Here is a 13823-nt window from a genome sequence, read left to right as displayed (position 1 = left end):
AGTACAATCTCATTATGGCTTACCTCAACATAAGTGGAGTCATCTGCAGGCATGTAGAAATGTGTTACAACCATATTGGTCACTTTGACAATGCCAACATCAAACCACTGGTTTTCTTTCTTCACTTGAGGTTTGACTGTAATAGTGGGAGGATTTTGTCTCTGTGGGGAGAAACAACAAAAGTTTTTAAAAAAACTATTCTTCCACATTTCAATGCATATCATCGTGACCCTTTACCCATTATTAAACTTACCCCAGCCTGAATGCCATTGGCCACTTCAGTGAGAGCTGCAGCTGCCTGCATCTTAGCTGGACTGGCAACTACAACAGGTGCTAATGTGCTGGATGGAGCCAAGGCTACAAAAGGAATAAACAGAATTAAAATGGAACATGTGCACAAATATGATGTAACATCCTGACATAAACATTACATTCAGACTTGTACATTCAGAATGTATTCATGGAAAATACTTCACAATAATCTTCCATTTCTTAAACATTATTTAACTGCATTAGTTAACATAAACCAACAATGAAACACTTCTAAAGCACTTATTGATCTTAATGTTAATTTCATAATTTACTAATATTACAATAAACAGTATTTTTATTAACTAACGTTAAGGAGTTACACCGCACTCACGATCACCAAGGTGCCAGACAAACAAGACTGAAGATCTCAAGAAATAAACTGTCTGCACACTTAAATCCTTTAAGCAAATTTAATCACCAAGCTTTCGGTCAAACGCCCTGAGGATGGTCGTTTGACCGAAAGCTTGGTGATTAAATTTGCTTAAAGGATTTAAGTGTGCAGACAGTTTATTTCTTATTAACTAACGTTAACAAAGACTAATATATACTGTAACAAAAGTATTGTTCATTGGTAGTTAATGTTAGTTAACACGTTAACTAAAGGGTCCTTATTGTAAAGTGTTATCTTTTTAATTTTAAACTATAATGGTATATTTAAACTATTTAAACTATAATGGTTCAAAACAACTAACAGTCAATACGCTGATTTCACGCAGCCGTTATTTTGAAATCGAAAGCGAGGCTCCGGTGGGAAGAAAACCGGAAGTGTCGCCTTTAATCACAGGGGAGTCGTGTTTAATGATGTTATGTCAATTCTAAAAATGTACATACATTTATTTCATACTTTAGACTATATACAGTGAAATTCATTTATAAATAAATTTTTTTTTTAATATATAATTCAGAATGTAAAAAAAGAAGCAGGAATGAACTATATACATATCCTATATTGAATATTAACATCCAATAGTGTAAATCGCGGCAGCAGCTTCAGGTTGGTAATCCAAGGCATTGTTGTTTATCTTTACTTCCGGGGTTCTTCCCACCGGAGCCTCACTTTCGATTTCAAAATGGCGGCTGCGTGAAATCAGCGTATACTATTGAAGAGTAAATTGAAACATCACACATACTCTCTGCTGTGGTGCGAGGCAGCAGTCCGACTACTGCACTTGTGGCAGCGGCGGCCATTTCGTTGTGTCCATTGCTTTCTGAGGAGGGATCATTTAGGCTGTCAGCTGGAGCCAGGCCCTCTGTTGGTAGTGCGGCCTGGGCAGCGGCTAGTTGCTGGGCTGCCTGAAGCTGCTGTTGCTGATGAACCAAAGCCGCCAGTTCCTGCTGGGTCAGAACGATGGGTATGGTGTGGGTCTGCTGGTCTTCTCCGGCATCTCCGTCACCTGAGCCTGAGGGGCAATGAGGAAGAAGATGCTTACTGTGAGTTTTAGATTTTGAGGTTGGGATTTTGTTGATAAAGGATGGTGACTCACTCATAACAGCCTGCTGTGCTGCTTGTAGTACAGCCTGGATGGCGAGGGCCTGGGCCTCCTCTGTCGCTGCAGCCTGGGCCGCTGCCTCTGCGGCTGCCGTAACAGCCAGCTCCTCTGGGGTCAGACCAGTCACCATCAGCGTTGTGGGTTGTACGTCCGACATCAGCTCTGGTGGCAAGGTCAGTGCCTCGGCCTGTGATGCTGATGCCGCCTCTACACCCTCCATCTACAAGAAAAGAACAGCGTTTATTGAAATAGTAAAGTAAATCTTGATGTAACTTTATAAATGTCTTTACTGTCACTTTTAAATGTGTCCATGCTGAATAAAAGTATTTACTTTTATATATTAAAATGTATCTATTTTCTTTAGACATTAGATAATTTGTCCTTACTCATATTTGAAAATTAATTATTAAGAGTTGTATGCATTAGTCTTAATTTGCAATAATAACTGGAAATTGTACAGCCAGAATGCAAACGACTATACCTCTGCTATTGGTAGCTGCTCCTGAGCGGTTTCTCCCACTGCCATGCTAGAAGCGTCATGCTCCATGGGCACTGCCCCTGCCTCTGCCTGGCTCTCTGCCTGCATGGCTACCGCCATGGCTTCTCCCTGGAAGTCACTTGGCAAGGCTGCTGCCTCCGCCTGGAAGTCACTAGGCATAGCTACTGCCCCCGCTTCTGCCTGGAACTCTGCCTGCATGGCAACTGCCTCCGCTTCAGCCTGGCCTTCTGTCTGCAAGGACTCTGCCTCCGAGCTCTCCATAACAACCGGCTCAACTCCTGCCTCTGAGGATGACTCTGTGATGGAAGAAATAGACTGCAGGAGAAGGACAGAGAAAGAAAAATTGGTGATGTTAGGAATCCCTCTTTTTTCTCAACCCTCCCCTCCTACCACCTTCAATCTAACATTTAGGTCGGCTTCAGTTGTATGCATCAGTTCCCAAAAGTCTCACCCTACAACTTCTGAAATCTGGATGCAAATATTATACTGAATGAGTGAAGTAAAGTTAGGGTATCTGCAGAGTTTTTAAAATTAAATTTAAGACTTAAATATAATTGAACTTAAGTAAAATGTTCCTGTTTCATATGCATTACTACAATTCACACCCCACCACCAAAAAGATATCTCTGATTCTTTTAATTAGTATTGTGTTGATACTAGTCAAATAAAAATTAATAACCAGAATTTTTTTTTTATGAATAATACAGAAGATCATTAACAAGCCCAAAATACACCAGGACGCTTATTTTGAAATGTCCATGCTTGACTACTTCCAGCTGCTCATTTAAAAAGATGACGGAGATCAAATTTTATATAAAGTATCTTACAACAATCTACAACGCATTACAATAAAAAAAAAAAAAAGTAAACTATCACAATTCAGCAACAGTAGATCATAAGTAATCGCTTGGCATAAATGTGGCATTGACTGACTGCAAACTGCTCTGAAACCACGAGTCTGTAGAACGTGCAACAGCGCCACGTTTTGACTTTGAACATGCAGAACATTTATTTAATTCAATAATCTTTTGAAGGCATATTCATGATTCCTGGTTTTTGGTTCCCAAATTTAAGAACCCTTAAAATTTATTTTATTTGACCATTTAAGGTATTTAAGACTTTATTACCTTACATTTTTATCAAACTGAACTTTTTAAGGACCCACAAAAATGGGTGACATTTTGACTTGACGTATGTCGATTGCATTGGATTCACAATTTAGCATCAAACTTAAGTACAGAGTTTGTATCTCCACTCACTGGAACAGCTGGTCCGGGTAGAGGCGTGGCCTGTGTGACTGTGGTAATGGCTCTGCTCTGGGGCGCAACAGTGGACGGCAGGACCTCTGTGCTGGTGGCAGATTCTGATGCTTCACCACTCTGCTGGGCTAAATGCACAACATAAATCATTACCATAAACCTTTAAAAAGTACAAAAGGGAATAAACAAGAAAAAGGAAACAAGTTCAATTTATCAGTGGACAAATTTGGTGAGATTTCCTACAATAAAGTAGCGAGTTACTAATTTAAATCTCTTACAGCACAAGTAAACAGTGCTTTGTGATGGGCTCAAACTCTTGACAGCAGACGTCAGAATGCTCAAACTGTTTTCAGCCAAGACGTATTTAAAATGTTTTTTTTTTTTATGTTGCAGAAGATTTATATTTAAAATAAATGCTGTTCTTTTGAACTTTACATTAATCAAAGAACCCTGGGGGGGAAAACAATCATTAGTTTCCACAACAATTGTAAGCACAGCACAACTTTTCTTTCTTACTTTGATAATAGTAAAAAAAAAAAGTTTTGACCACCAAATCAACATGTCAGAATGATTTCTAAAGGATCATGAGACACTGAAGACTGTAATGATGCTGAAAATTCAGCTTTGCCATCACAGGAATCAATTATATAGAAAAGTTATTTTGAACAGTACTATTGTGAAATATACAAAATACAGTTATACTGCATTATTACATGGCTTAGTTGAATTCTAATGTAGAATGCGGTCTTATTTCTTGATAACAGACCGCTGCTAAGTATAACACACCGTTGCCATGAAAAACAGAGCGTTGCTATGGACGCAGGATTCTAACCGTAGAGACGGAACAGACTATTTTCTTTAGCGGAAGCAATACAATCGTTTTTAAATCAATAAACTCCTTTTTAAATCAATATTTTGTGTCAAATTATTGATTTATTTGACAAGTAGCCATGTAATAAGCGGGATAATGTAGTATTATTATCCCTTACTTATAAACCCAACCAAAACTTTCGATTGGTGGTGTAAATAATGTTTGTGTGAAAGCTGAAGATGAATCTTTCTGAAATCTGAAGTACCTGTTCCCTCATCTGTCTCCATACTGCAGGTAGCAGTGGTGGCCGTGTTGGTGGTGCCCGTCTCGTGGGTCTCACAAGGTGGATTTGAGCAAACTCTCTGCACCTCTCCAGTTTGGTTTCCGCCCATGTTAGATGAAGCCGTGGTGGCCGTGTTGGTGGTGCCCGTCTCGTGGGTCTCACAAGGTGGATTTGAGCAAACTCTCTGCACCTCTCCAGTTTGGTTTCCGCCCATGTTAGATGAAGCCGTGGTGGCCGTGTTGGTGGTGCCCGTCTCGTGGGTCTCACAAGGTGGATTGGAGCAAACTCTCTGGGCCGCTCCTGTTTGGTTTCCGCCCATGTTAGATGAAGCAGTGGTTGCTGTGTTGGTGGTGCCCGTCTCGTGGGTCTCACAAGGTGGATTGGAGCAAACTCTCTGGGCCGCTCCTGTTTGGTTTCCGCCCATGTTAGATGAAGCAGTGGTTGCTGTGTTGGTGGTGCCCGTCTCGTGGGTCTCACAAGGTGGATTGGAGCAAACTCTCTGGGCCGCTCCTGTTTGGTTTCCGCCCATGTTTGATGAAGCAGTGGTGGCCGTGTTGGTGGTGCCCGTCTCGTGGGTCTCACAAGGTGGATTGGAGCAAACTCTCTGCACCGCTCCCGTTTGGTTTCCTCCCATGTTTGATGAAGCTGTGGTTGCTGTGTTGGTGGTGCCCGTCTCGTGGGTCTCGCATGGTGGGTTTGAGCAAACTCTCTGCACCGCTCCAGTTTGGTTTCCTCCCATGTTTGATGAAGCTGTGGTTGCTGTGTTGGTGGTGCCCGTCTCGTGGGTCTCGCATGGTGGGTTTGAGCAAACTCTCTGCACCGCTCCAGTTTGGTTTCCTCCCATGTTTGATGAAGCTGTGGTTGCTGTGTTGGTGGTGCCCGTCTCGTGGGTCTCACATGGTGGGTTTGAGCAGACCCTCTGAACACCACCCATGTTGGCAGATGCTGTGGTGGCAGTGTTTGTTGTACCCGTTTCATGCGTTTCGCAGGGCGGGTTGGAGCACACTCTCTGTACTGTGCCAGCTGGTCCAGTGCCCATATTTGCCGTCGCTGTGGTGGCAGTGTTGGTGGTGCCCGTCTCATGAGTCTCACAGGGGGGGTTGGAGCACACTAGAGTAACAGTGCCAGAAGCTTCGCCTGCACCAGACTCAGAAGAGGTGGGCTGCTCAGACGTGGGAGAGGCCAGAATGGAAACGGGCAGATCTTGGCCAGGCTGAGCCTCCACACCAGTGGGTGTAGTTATGAGAGTCACCTGGGTGGGCTATTAAGAAAGGATGACAAAATTAGTGACTACAGATAGTTCTTTTTTCAGTGAATTTAATGTAAATATTGTGTAAAACTGTTAATTTTAAATACAGCAATTTTTTTGTATCCTTAAATAGTATTTTATATCATTAACATACAGTTATAATTATTTCTGTTATTATACATTATATAAACTATACTACCGTTTGGGGTACATTTTTTAAACAAATAATATTTATATTCAGCAAGGACACACTAAATTGTCATTTATAGTTTTACTAAATGTAGATGTCTACATCAAATAAATGATCTTTTTAACATTGTTCAAAGAATCCTGAAAAACAGAACCATTGTAAATATTGATCATAATAAGAATAATAATAAGAATAAATGTTCCTTGAGCACCAAATGACTTCAGGATCATGTGACACTGAAGACTGGAGTAATGATGCTGAAAATTCAGCTTTGCATCACAGGAATAATAAAAAATAAATAAATAAAATACAGCCATATCAATTCATGGGGGGGGGGGGGGGGGGGGGGGTAATTGTGTAAACATTGTGTACAATTATTTATTAAATATTTAACTATATATTATAATTACATAATAGTTATAAAAATAACTTGACACACAAAATGGCTGCAGTAATGAAAGAATAATTAAATGCAAATAAAAATCTAATCAGAAAAGATAAAGTGGTTCTAACCTGCATGTTGGAGGTGACAGTGGTCAGGTTGGTCTGAGCAGCTGACACAGCAGTGGCATTGATGACTTGGTTGGAGAGGGTGGCAATCGTGCCCAGAGTGGTGATGGGGGTTGCGAGGGTGGCATTGGCACTGGCTAGGCTTCCTCTGGCTAAGCTGGTAGAAACAGTTCCTGTGACTGTGCCAAGAGTTGTTACACCTTGGAAAGAGGACAGACACGGCAGGAGGGAAATACTTTAATCATTCATCAATAGCAGTTGCTGAATTACACTTGGCAGAGAAGCATGAAGTCTTTCAGGAACATTAACTTTTGACTATCAAGTTCACATCCTTACCAGTTGTTCCCTTGACAACCAGTGTGGTTACAGTTGGCTTGACCCCAGATACTGGAGACATGAGACGCACTCCTCCCATTGGCATGGTGCGAAGAATGGTTCCAGGCTGACCAGGGGCTCCCTTCAGAACAACCTTAGGAGAGGAAAACCCAACCCAGGTGAGAAAATGGACCTCCAAGTCAAGGACATCAGCTTTCCACCAGATATTCTGACCCCAATACCTGTGTTAGGCCTTGCTGGCCAGCTGCTGTACCAATCTTAGGCATTGTTGTAATGAATTTGCCAGGAGTTCCTGTTCCAGATGTCATCACCTTCGTGGTGTAGATGGTAATGGGGCTCTTCATCCCGGTACTACTAGTCACGCCTACAACGGAAAACAGGCACTCATTAAAGTATAATTCCGGTATTTAACACCTTGAGTCTATTTTGTAGTTTGTTTTGGATGAACTAGAGTGGTGGACACAGAAATTGAGACAATGGGTCCTGTCTCGACTTTTTGTCTCTTTTAGAATCGCCTTTGACCGCTTCAGAATGGCTGTCTATGGACATGCACGAACACGTCCTTAAAACAACCCTTAAAGCTGCAGTCGGCAAGTCTGGCAGATTGGGTCGATTAGCCAAAATTTTGAATGTTTACAACTCTCATGCCCTTCCCCACTACCAGCGAGCACCCTCCCATCGAGGTCGTGCTCGTCAGTGCGTCACTGTGCGTGTGTACCTGATTTTCTGTGAACGCGTCCGTCTCTTCAGCATCTATCAACACCATGGACTCGGAGGTAGGCTGCCCTGGCTAATCTATCCATAGATAGCAATAACCGAGGAATTGGAAGCTTGTTAGTAGATTTTCTCTCCGCCATCACGCTTCATGCAATCTCCAGGCGAACTTCAGGCGTGGCGTGTGCATGTGATATTAACGTGCGCGAGTGAGGGGGGATCTGTGGCGTGTGCACGACCTGTGATTGACAGTCAGATCTCACACCCCCCTGCGCTGATTGGACCCGATGATCCGAGAGCGGTGGATTTTTGCAAAACAAATAACACGCTCCAGGTGGAGTTAGAAGCTCGGGTTTTTTTCTAAAACCATCTAATTTATGTTGTTCTGTCGGATTATAGTGTCAATTTCACTGAATATGATCAAGAAAAATTTGCCGACGGCAGCTTTAACGTTCGTTTTCAAAACTGTGCAACTCACCGAGTGGTTAGTGGTGTTCGTTTGCAGGTTGTGTGGTGTAGGTTGTCCTTTAAGTGCAAGTAAATAAAAACTATATAAATCTATTATTATTACTAATACTATTATTATTAGTTGTGAACATTAATAATTATTATTGCTTTTATTATTATTATATAAATTTAATGATACATATAATACAATTATATTTATTTGTTTAATTTATATAATTGCAACTAATTGTTATTAATATTATTATAGTTGTTAACAGTAATAATAATATAATGACAAATATAAATAAAACAAATGTATTTAGTATTATTACTACTAGAAGTAATTATTATAGCTGTAGTTAACAAAAACATTACTGACAAATTATATATTACTACCTCTCCTACTCCTAATACATTTTATAGTTACCTACACAATGTGTATCTAAACACGTCATCAATTTATAATTGAAAGGATTGTTATTGCCGCTTCCATAGACAACAGTGTGTATTTTATAAACTATAAATGTATTGTTTTGCTAGTACTTGTGTATTTAAATGTCTGAAACCTAAAATAAACCTTATGTGGTTGAAAACACTGAATAGTTGTGATATATGACAGCGCTGAGCGCGTCTATCTCTGGCTCAGCTCCAGCCAACGAGCGAACGCAGATTTGAATTTAGCAGTTGATGATCACGCGATCTGAACGTTCTAATCTCACCGGTGTGAACGTTCATACGCGTCAAAGGGTTAACTAGCAATCACATGCAGTGATGATGCTTCTTAAGTCATTAACCAGAGGGCAAATATTTCAACCGACAGCTGAAGCATTTAAGTGGCAACGAAATGAGGCACAGAAATCTGCGTTTTGATATGGTCCGGTTACATACTGGTTACTTAGGTACCGGTACCATATTGGGACCAGGTTTCGGTACCCAACCCTAAAAATGACACTTCTTGACAAAATGGTTTACCTGCAGCTCCCTGCTGTAGAGCAGACATTGGGATTGTTTTAATGATAGTGGTAGTGCCCGGTTTGTTGGTAGTGGGGGACATGCCACTGATGCCCAAGATAGTGGGCTTGTTTCCTGTTCCACCGGCTTGACTGGTGGTAATTATGGTAGTTGGTTTTCCATCCGCAGATGTTACCAGCTTCAGAATGGTGCCGGGTGGAAGGGTACCCTTTGACTATGGAATGAGAATGACATTAAAATGTATATTATTTCAAATTATAAATAATGTGAGTGTCTGAGAAACTTAAAACTACTTATGTTTAACATACTTGTAAAATCTGAGCCAGTGGGTTGGAGGTGGCCTGTCCAGTCAAAGCAGCCGTCTGGACTGGTTTGGTCTGTACCATTGACACCATCTTGCCCAAGTTAGAGATCTAAAACAAGAAAAATATATAAATAATTAAATAATAAATAGTCCATTCAATGTTTTTCCCATTCATGTTTTTCCCATGCCAGAATTTAAAATATACTGTACCAGGTTTCCTCCCATGGAAAGTGGACTCTTGACAAGAGTGATGGTCTTGGTGACTCCGCCCACCATAGTGGTCACAACCTGAGCCTGCTGTGCTACGGTAACTGTGCCAGACTTGTGCACTGTGATGATGGGCCGAGCACCTGTATTAGGACTGGAAACTGTCGGAGTGCCCACCTGTGCAGCGGCGGTCTTCAGCATGCGAGTGGCAGGGTTGCTTACCTAGAAAAAAAAAAAAATGTGTCATGAGACTAGGGCTGGCCGATATGACTGCAGATGAGCAACGTGACAAATTTCCACATAAATATAGAATTCAACTGATGTGTGGTCACATACTAGCTAATGCAAGTTTTGAATTCAACTCATTCAATCAAAGCTTTGCAGTTTTGAGTGTTTTATTTTTTAACCCAAACATTACATGTGATGGTATGCTACCTTTAAAATTTTTTTGGGTTTTTATCTGACTGATGATTCTTTGGCCATCAGACTGTCCATGATTTTTCTTGGCAATGTTTTCTCCGGGGTAGGTTACCAGGTCTTTCCCCAACCCTCCCCATTACATGCTTGGGACTCACACACAGCCAATTTGGCATGTCCAATCCACCTAACCTGCGTGTCTTTTGGACTGTGTGGGGGAAACCGGCGCACCCAGAAGAAACACACGCTGCCACGAGGAGATTTTGTTATTTTTTGGCCGATCTCTATTCCAGACTTGAGCACAAACTGAATTGCAATCATAACCCAAAATGTAATTTGTGTGGAAATATTATGAAGTCTGTAAACAGGAGACTAACACACAGGCAAGAGATGGAACACGCTGAAGACAGATGCAGATTACTGTACCAGGCACAGCAAGCTCACTGTTCGCGATTCCCGAAATCTTGGAAGAAAAATATCAATATTGAATTGGGGGTGGGGTTTATATGAATATATCTATAAAGGGAATTGACTGTTCTTCTACTGTTGAAATGAGTATTCCATAGATACCCAGATGGTCTACTTTTTCAGGTTAGAATCCAAAGTGCAGATCCATGCACACTCTTAATGGCTAACATTGCCCACAACTCATTGCATGTTGGACGAGTATTCGATTAGAACTACAAATTCACCCTCCCCACAAGTTTTTAACCTTATATATAAAAGGTTAAAAAAAAACTACAAACATGGTGGGTGTGTGAGTCCGACGGTTAAGATAAAGAGGTTTGAGCAGGCATGAAAACAGGTCAGGGGTAAAAAAGGTGAGAAGGAAGCGGCAGCAAAAAATCCAATCCAATCAACTTATATATATATATATATATATATATATATATATATATATATATATATATATATATATATAGTGCTTTTTAATGTTAAATTCATAAATCTGGTGCAAATTAAACAAAGAAAAATTATTTTAGTTACAGTGTCTGTCTACATTACTACTACATAATAATAGTTATAATATTAATCCCATGATAGTAATAGCCATATATTGTAAAACAAATGCACTGAAAAATAAAGGAAACTTTCATAATTAGTTTTGTACTAATTTCTATACTTGAAAGAGTATATTTCTATACTTCACATTAAAGGTGTGATTGGGCTAGCCCAGTGTCAATCAAGAAAAGAACCAAATGGGCCGCTGATCTACGTGTTTCATGGGGTGTCCGGAAAAAAAAACTAACGCTGACTTTTTATTGACCAATGCATTACACACTAATTACGCACTAACCCAGCGCCGCCAATTAAGCAAAACAAAACGAATGGGCCGCCGATGTACGAGTTTTATGAAACGAAACAAAAAAGTATGAGATGTATCGGCCCAAAAAGCACGTCGGCCCACCGGGAATCTCCCGGTAGTCCCGATGGCATTAGCCTACATGCCTGGACGTCAATCACACAAAACAAAATCCTACCTGTGGCCTTTCACCATCCACTTGTTACTCCTGTGTGTTATGTTAACGATATATCTTGCCATAAGGGGGCACTGTTGCGGGGGAAGTGTGGGGTGTTTTCCCCTCTTCAGGGAGCGAAGAATAGTTACTTGTGTTTTGGTTGTTCCTGTGTGTGGAATGGCTGTTCCTGTATGTGCATGACGGTGATGGAATAAAAATGTGATTGAACTCAACGTGGAGTTATCTTTCGAGCTTACATTGGTAGCAGAGGATGGCTGCTAACTACAGGGTTCCACCAACGTTTGAAGAAGGAAAACCCTACGAAAGCTGGAAGAATGAAGTCAACATTTGGACCAGAGTTACCGATTTGAAAAAAAAAAAACAAGCTCTTGCTGTCGCCCTGGCGCTATCAGGAAGGGCGCGGGATACGGCGATGGAAATTCCGGTAGATGATCTAAATAAAGACACTGGAATGACCACTTTGTTAGTGAAACTGGATGCTTTGTTCCTTAAAGAGGAAAAGGACAGGATCTACGATGCTTACTCAGATTTCGACCGGATTATGAAAGAAGCGAACATGTCCATGGCGGACTATATTATTGATTTCGAACAGCGCTATTCTCGGATGAAAAAGTACAACATGGAGCTACCCGACGCAGTTTTAGCTTTTAAGCTTTTGGATACTGCGTGTTTGGATACGACGGATAGGCAGTTGGCTCTAACTGCATGTACTGACTTAACTTATGCCTCGATGAAGTCCGCTCTGAAGAGAATATTTGACGGAAAAACGAGCGCGGCAGCACAAAGTATTAGCCAGGAGTCCGCGTTTGTGACAGAGCAGCGACGGCAAAAAAGTAAGTCCTGGCAGCAAAGCGCTCATCAGAAAACTCCACAGCCCGGTACAAACCCGCTAGATAAGTACGGACGGCGATCAAAATGTGCAGTGTGCCAAAGTACATATCACTGGGTCAAAGATTGTCCGCATAAAGGTGAGAGTGTTAAGATTACAGAAGATAAAACTGACATGGAAGAGTGTAATATTACTCTGTACACCAAAGAATCACCGACAGATGCAGAAATATTCATGACCGAATGTTTTGGCTCAGCAATAATAGACACTGCTTGTACTAGGACAGTCTGTGGACAAGAGTGGCTTGACAACTACAGAACTGTGTTACAGAAGAAAAGTGTAAAGATGATGAAAGAAACAGAAGCAGAAAGTCACAGGCCTTTCAAGTTTGGAGATGGAAAAGTAGTTTACTCAGGAAAAAGAGTCAAGATTCCTGCAAAGATTGGCAACATGAAGTGTAATATTGAAACAGAAGTGGTACCTGTAAACATCCCCCTGCTTTTGAGTAAGACATCATTAAAAAGGGCAGGGACCGTTCTGGACATGGAAAATGACAGCGCAGTAATGTTCAACCAGCCGGTCAAACTAGACTTTACAAGCTCTGGACATTATTGTGTGAACATTGTGGACAATGACAATAAAAATCCTGCTCACTCTGATCAGATATTAACGGTTGAAGATGAAATATTGTCAATCACAGACAAGATGAACACAAGTGAGAAGATGAAAGTTTTGGAAAAGCTTCATAAACAGTTCGGGCATGCCTCTGCAGACAAACTACTAAGACTGATGAATAATTCTGGCAACAAGGACGCAGAATGCCCCAGTCTGTTGCAAAAGATCATAAACCAATGTGAAGCGTGTCAGAAATACTGTAGAACCAAACCAAAACCTGCTGTCGGATTACCACTGGCATCTACGTATAATGAAACAGTTGCTATAGATTTGCACGAGCTTGAGCCAGGGGTCTGGTACTTACACATTATTGACCAGTTTACTCGTTTTAGTGCTGGTAGTGTCCTCACCACCAAGAGGGCTTCTGAAATTGTCAAGCGTTTTATCCACGATTGGATCAGTGTACATGGCCCACCGCAAAAGCTATTCAGTGACAATGGTGGCGAGTTTAATAATGAAGAAGTGAGAGACATGGCCGAGAACTTTAATATTGAAGTTAAGACAACACCTGCCTACAGCCCCTGGAGCAATGGACTGTTGGAGCACCATAATCAAACCCTAACTGAGATCATAATGAAAGTGAAAGCTAGTACTGAATGTGACTGGAGCACTGCAATGGACTGGGCCTTGATGGCAAAGAACTGTATGCAAAGTGTCCATGGGTACAGTCCACATCAGCTGGTGTTCGGGCAGAATCCTAATCTGCCCTCAGTGTTAATTGACAAAGGACCGGCTCTAGAGGGGACTACCAAGAGTGAATGGGTTGCTAAGCACATTTCAGCCCTGCATGCTGCAAGAAAGGCTTTTACAGAAGCTGAATGTTCGGAGAGGATACGGA

General features: G+C 41.4%; 1 protein-coding gene across 1 annotated transcript in view; it reads right to left on the bottom strand.

Moving 5' to 3' along the window:
• hcfc1a (host cell factor C1a) overlaps window positions 1–13823 on the bottom strand; it is a 33831-nt gene that overhangs the window by 4297 nt on the left and 15711 nt on the right. The window contains exons 12-24 of the mRNA XM_082155565.1: window positions 9587–9805; window positions 9381–9485; window positions 9073–9286; window positions 7161–7303; window positions 6940–7072; window positions 6607–6803; window positions 4637–5915; window positions 3561–3688; window positions 2284–2616; window positions 1797–2022; window positions 1443–1712; window positions 254–357; window positions 24–161 (exon numbers count right to left, since the gene is read on the bottom strand). Of these exons, the coding sequence (XP_082011691.1) occupies window positions 24–161; window positions 254–357; window positions 1443–1712; window positions 1797–2022; window positions 2284–2616; window positions 3561–3688; window positions 4637–5915; window positions 6607–6803; window positions 6940–7072; window positions 7161–7303; window positions 9073–9286; window positions 9381–9485; window positions 9587–9805 (3489 nt within the window). The remainder of the gene's footprint in view (window positions 1–23; window positions 162–253; window positions 358–1442; window positions 1713–1796; window positions 2023–2283; window positions 2617–3560; window positions 3689–4636; window positions 5916–6606; window positions 6804–6939; window positions 7073–7160; window positions 7304–9072; window positions 9287–9380; window positions 9486–9586; window positions 9806–13823) is intronic.

This window comes from Leuciscus leuciscus (genome assembly GCF_965113295.1).
Source record: "Leuciscus leuciscus genome assembly, chromosome: 23".
In the NCBI taxonomy this organism is placed as follows: domain Eukaryota; kingdom Metazoa; phylum Chordata; class Actinopteri; order Cypriniformes; family Leuciscidae; genus Leuciscus; species Leuciscus leuciscus.
Note: the sequence above shows the minus strand (reverse complement) of the source record. Positions and strands in the feature narration are given on the sequence as shown.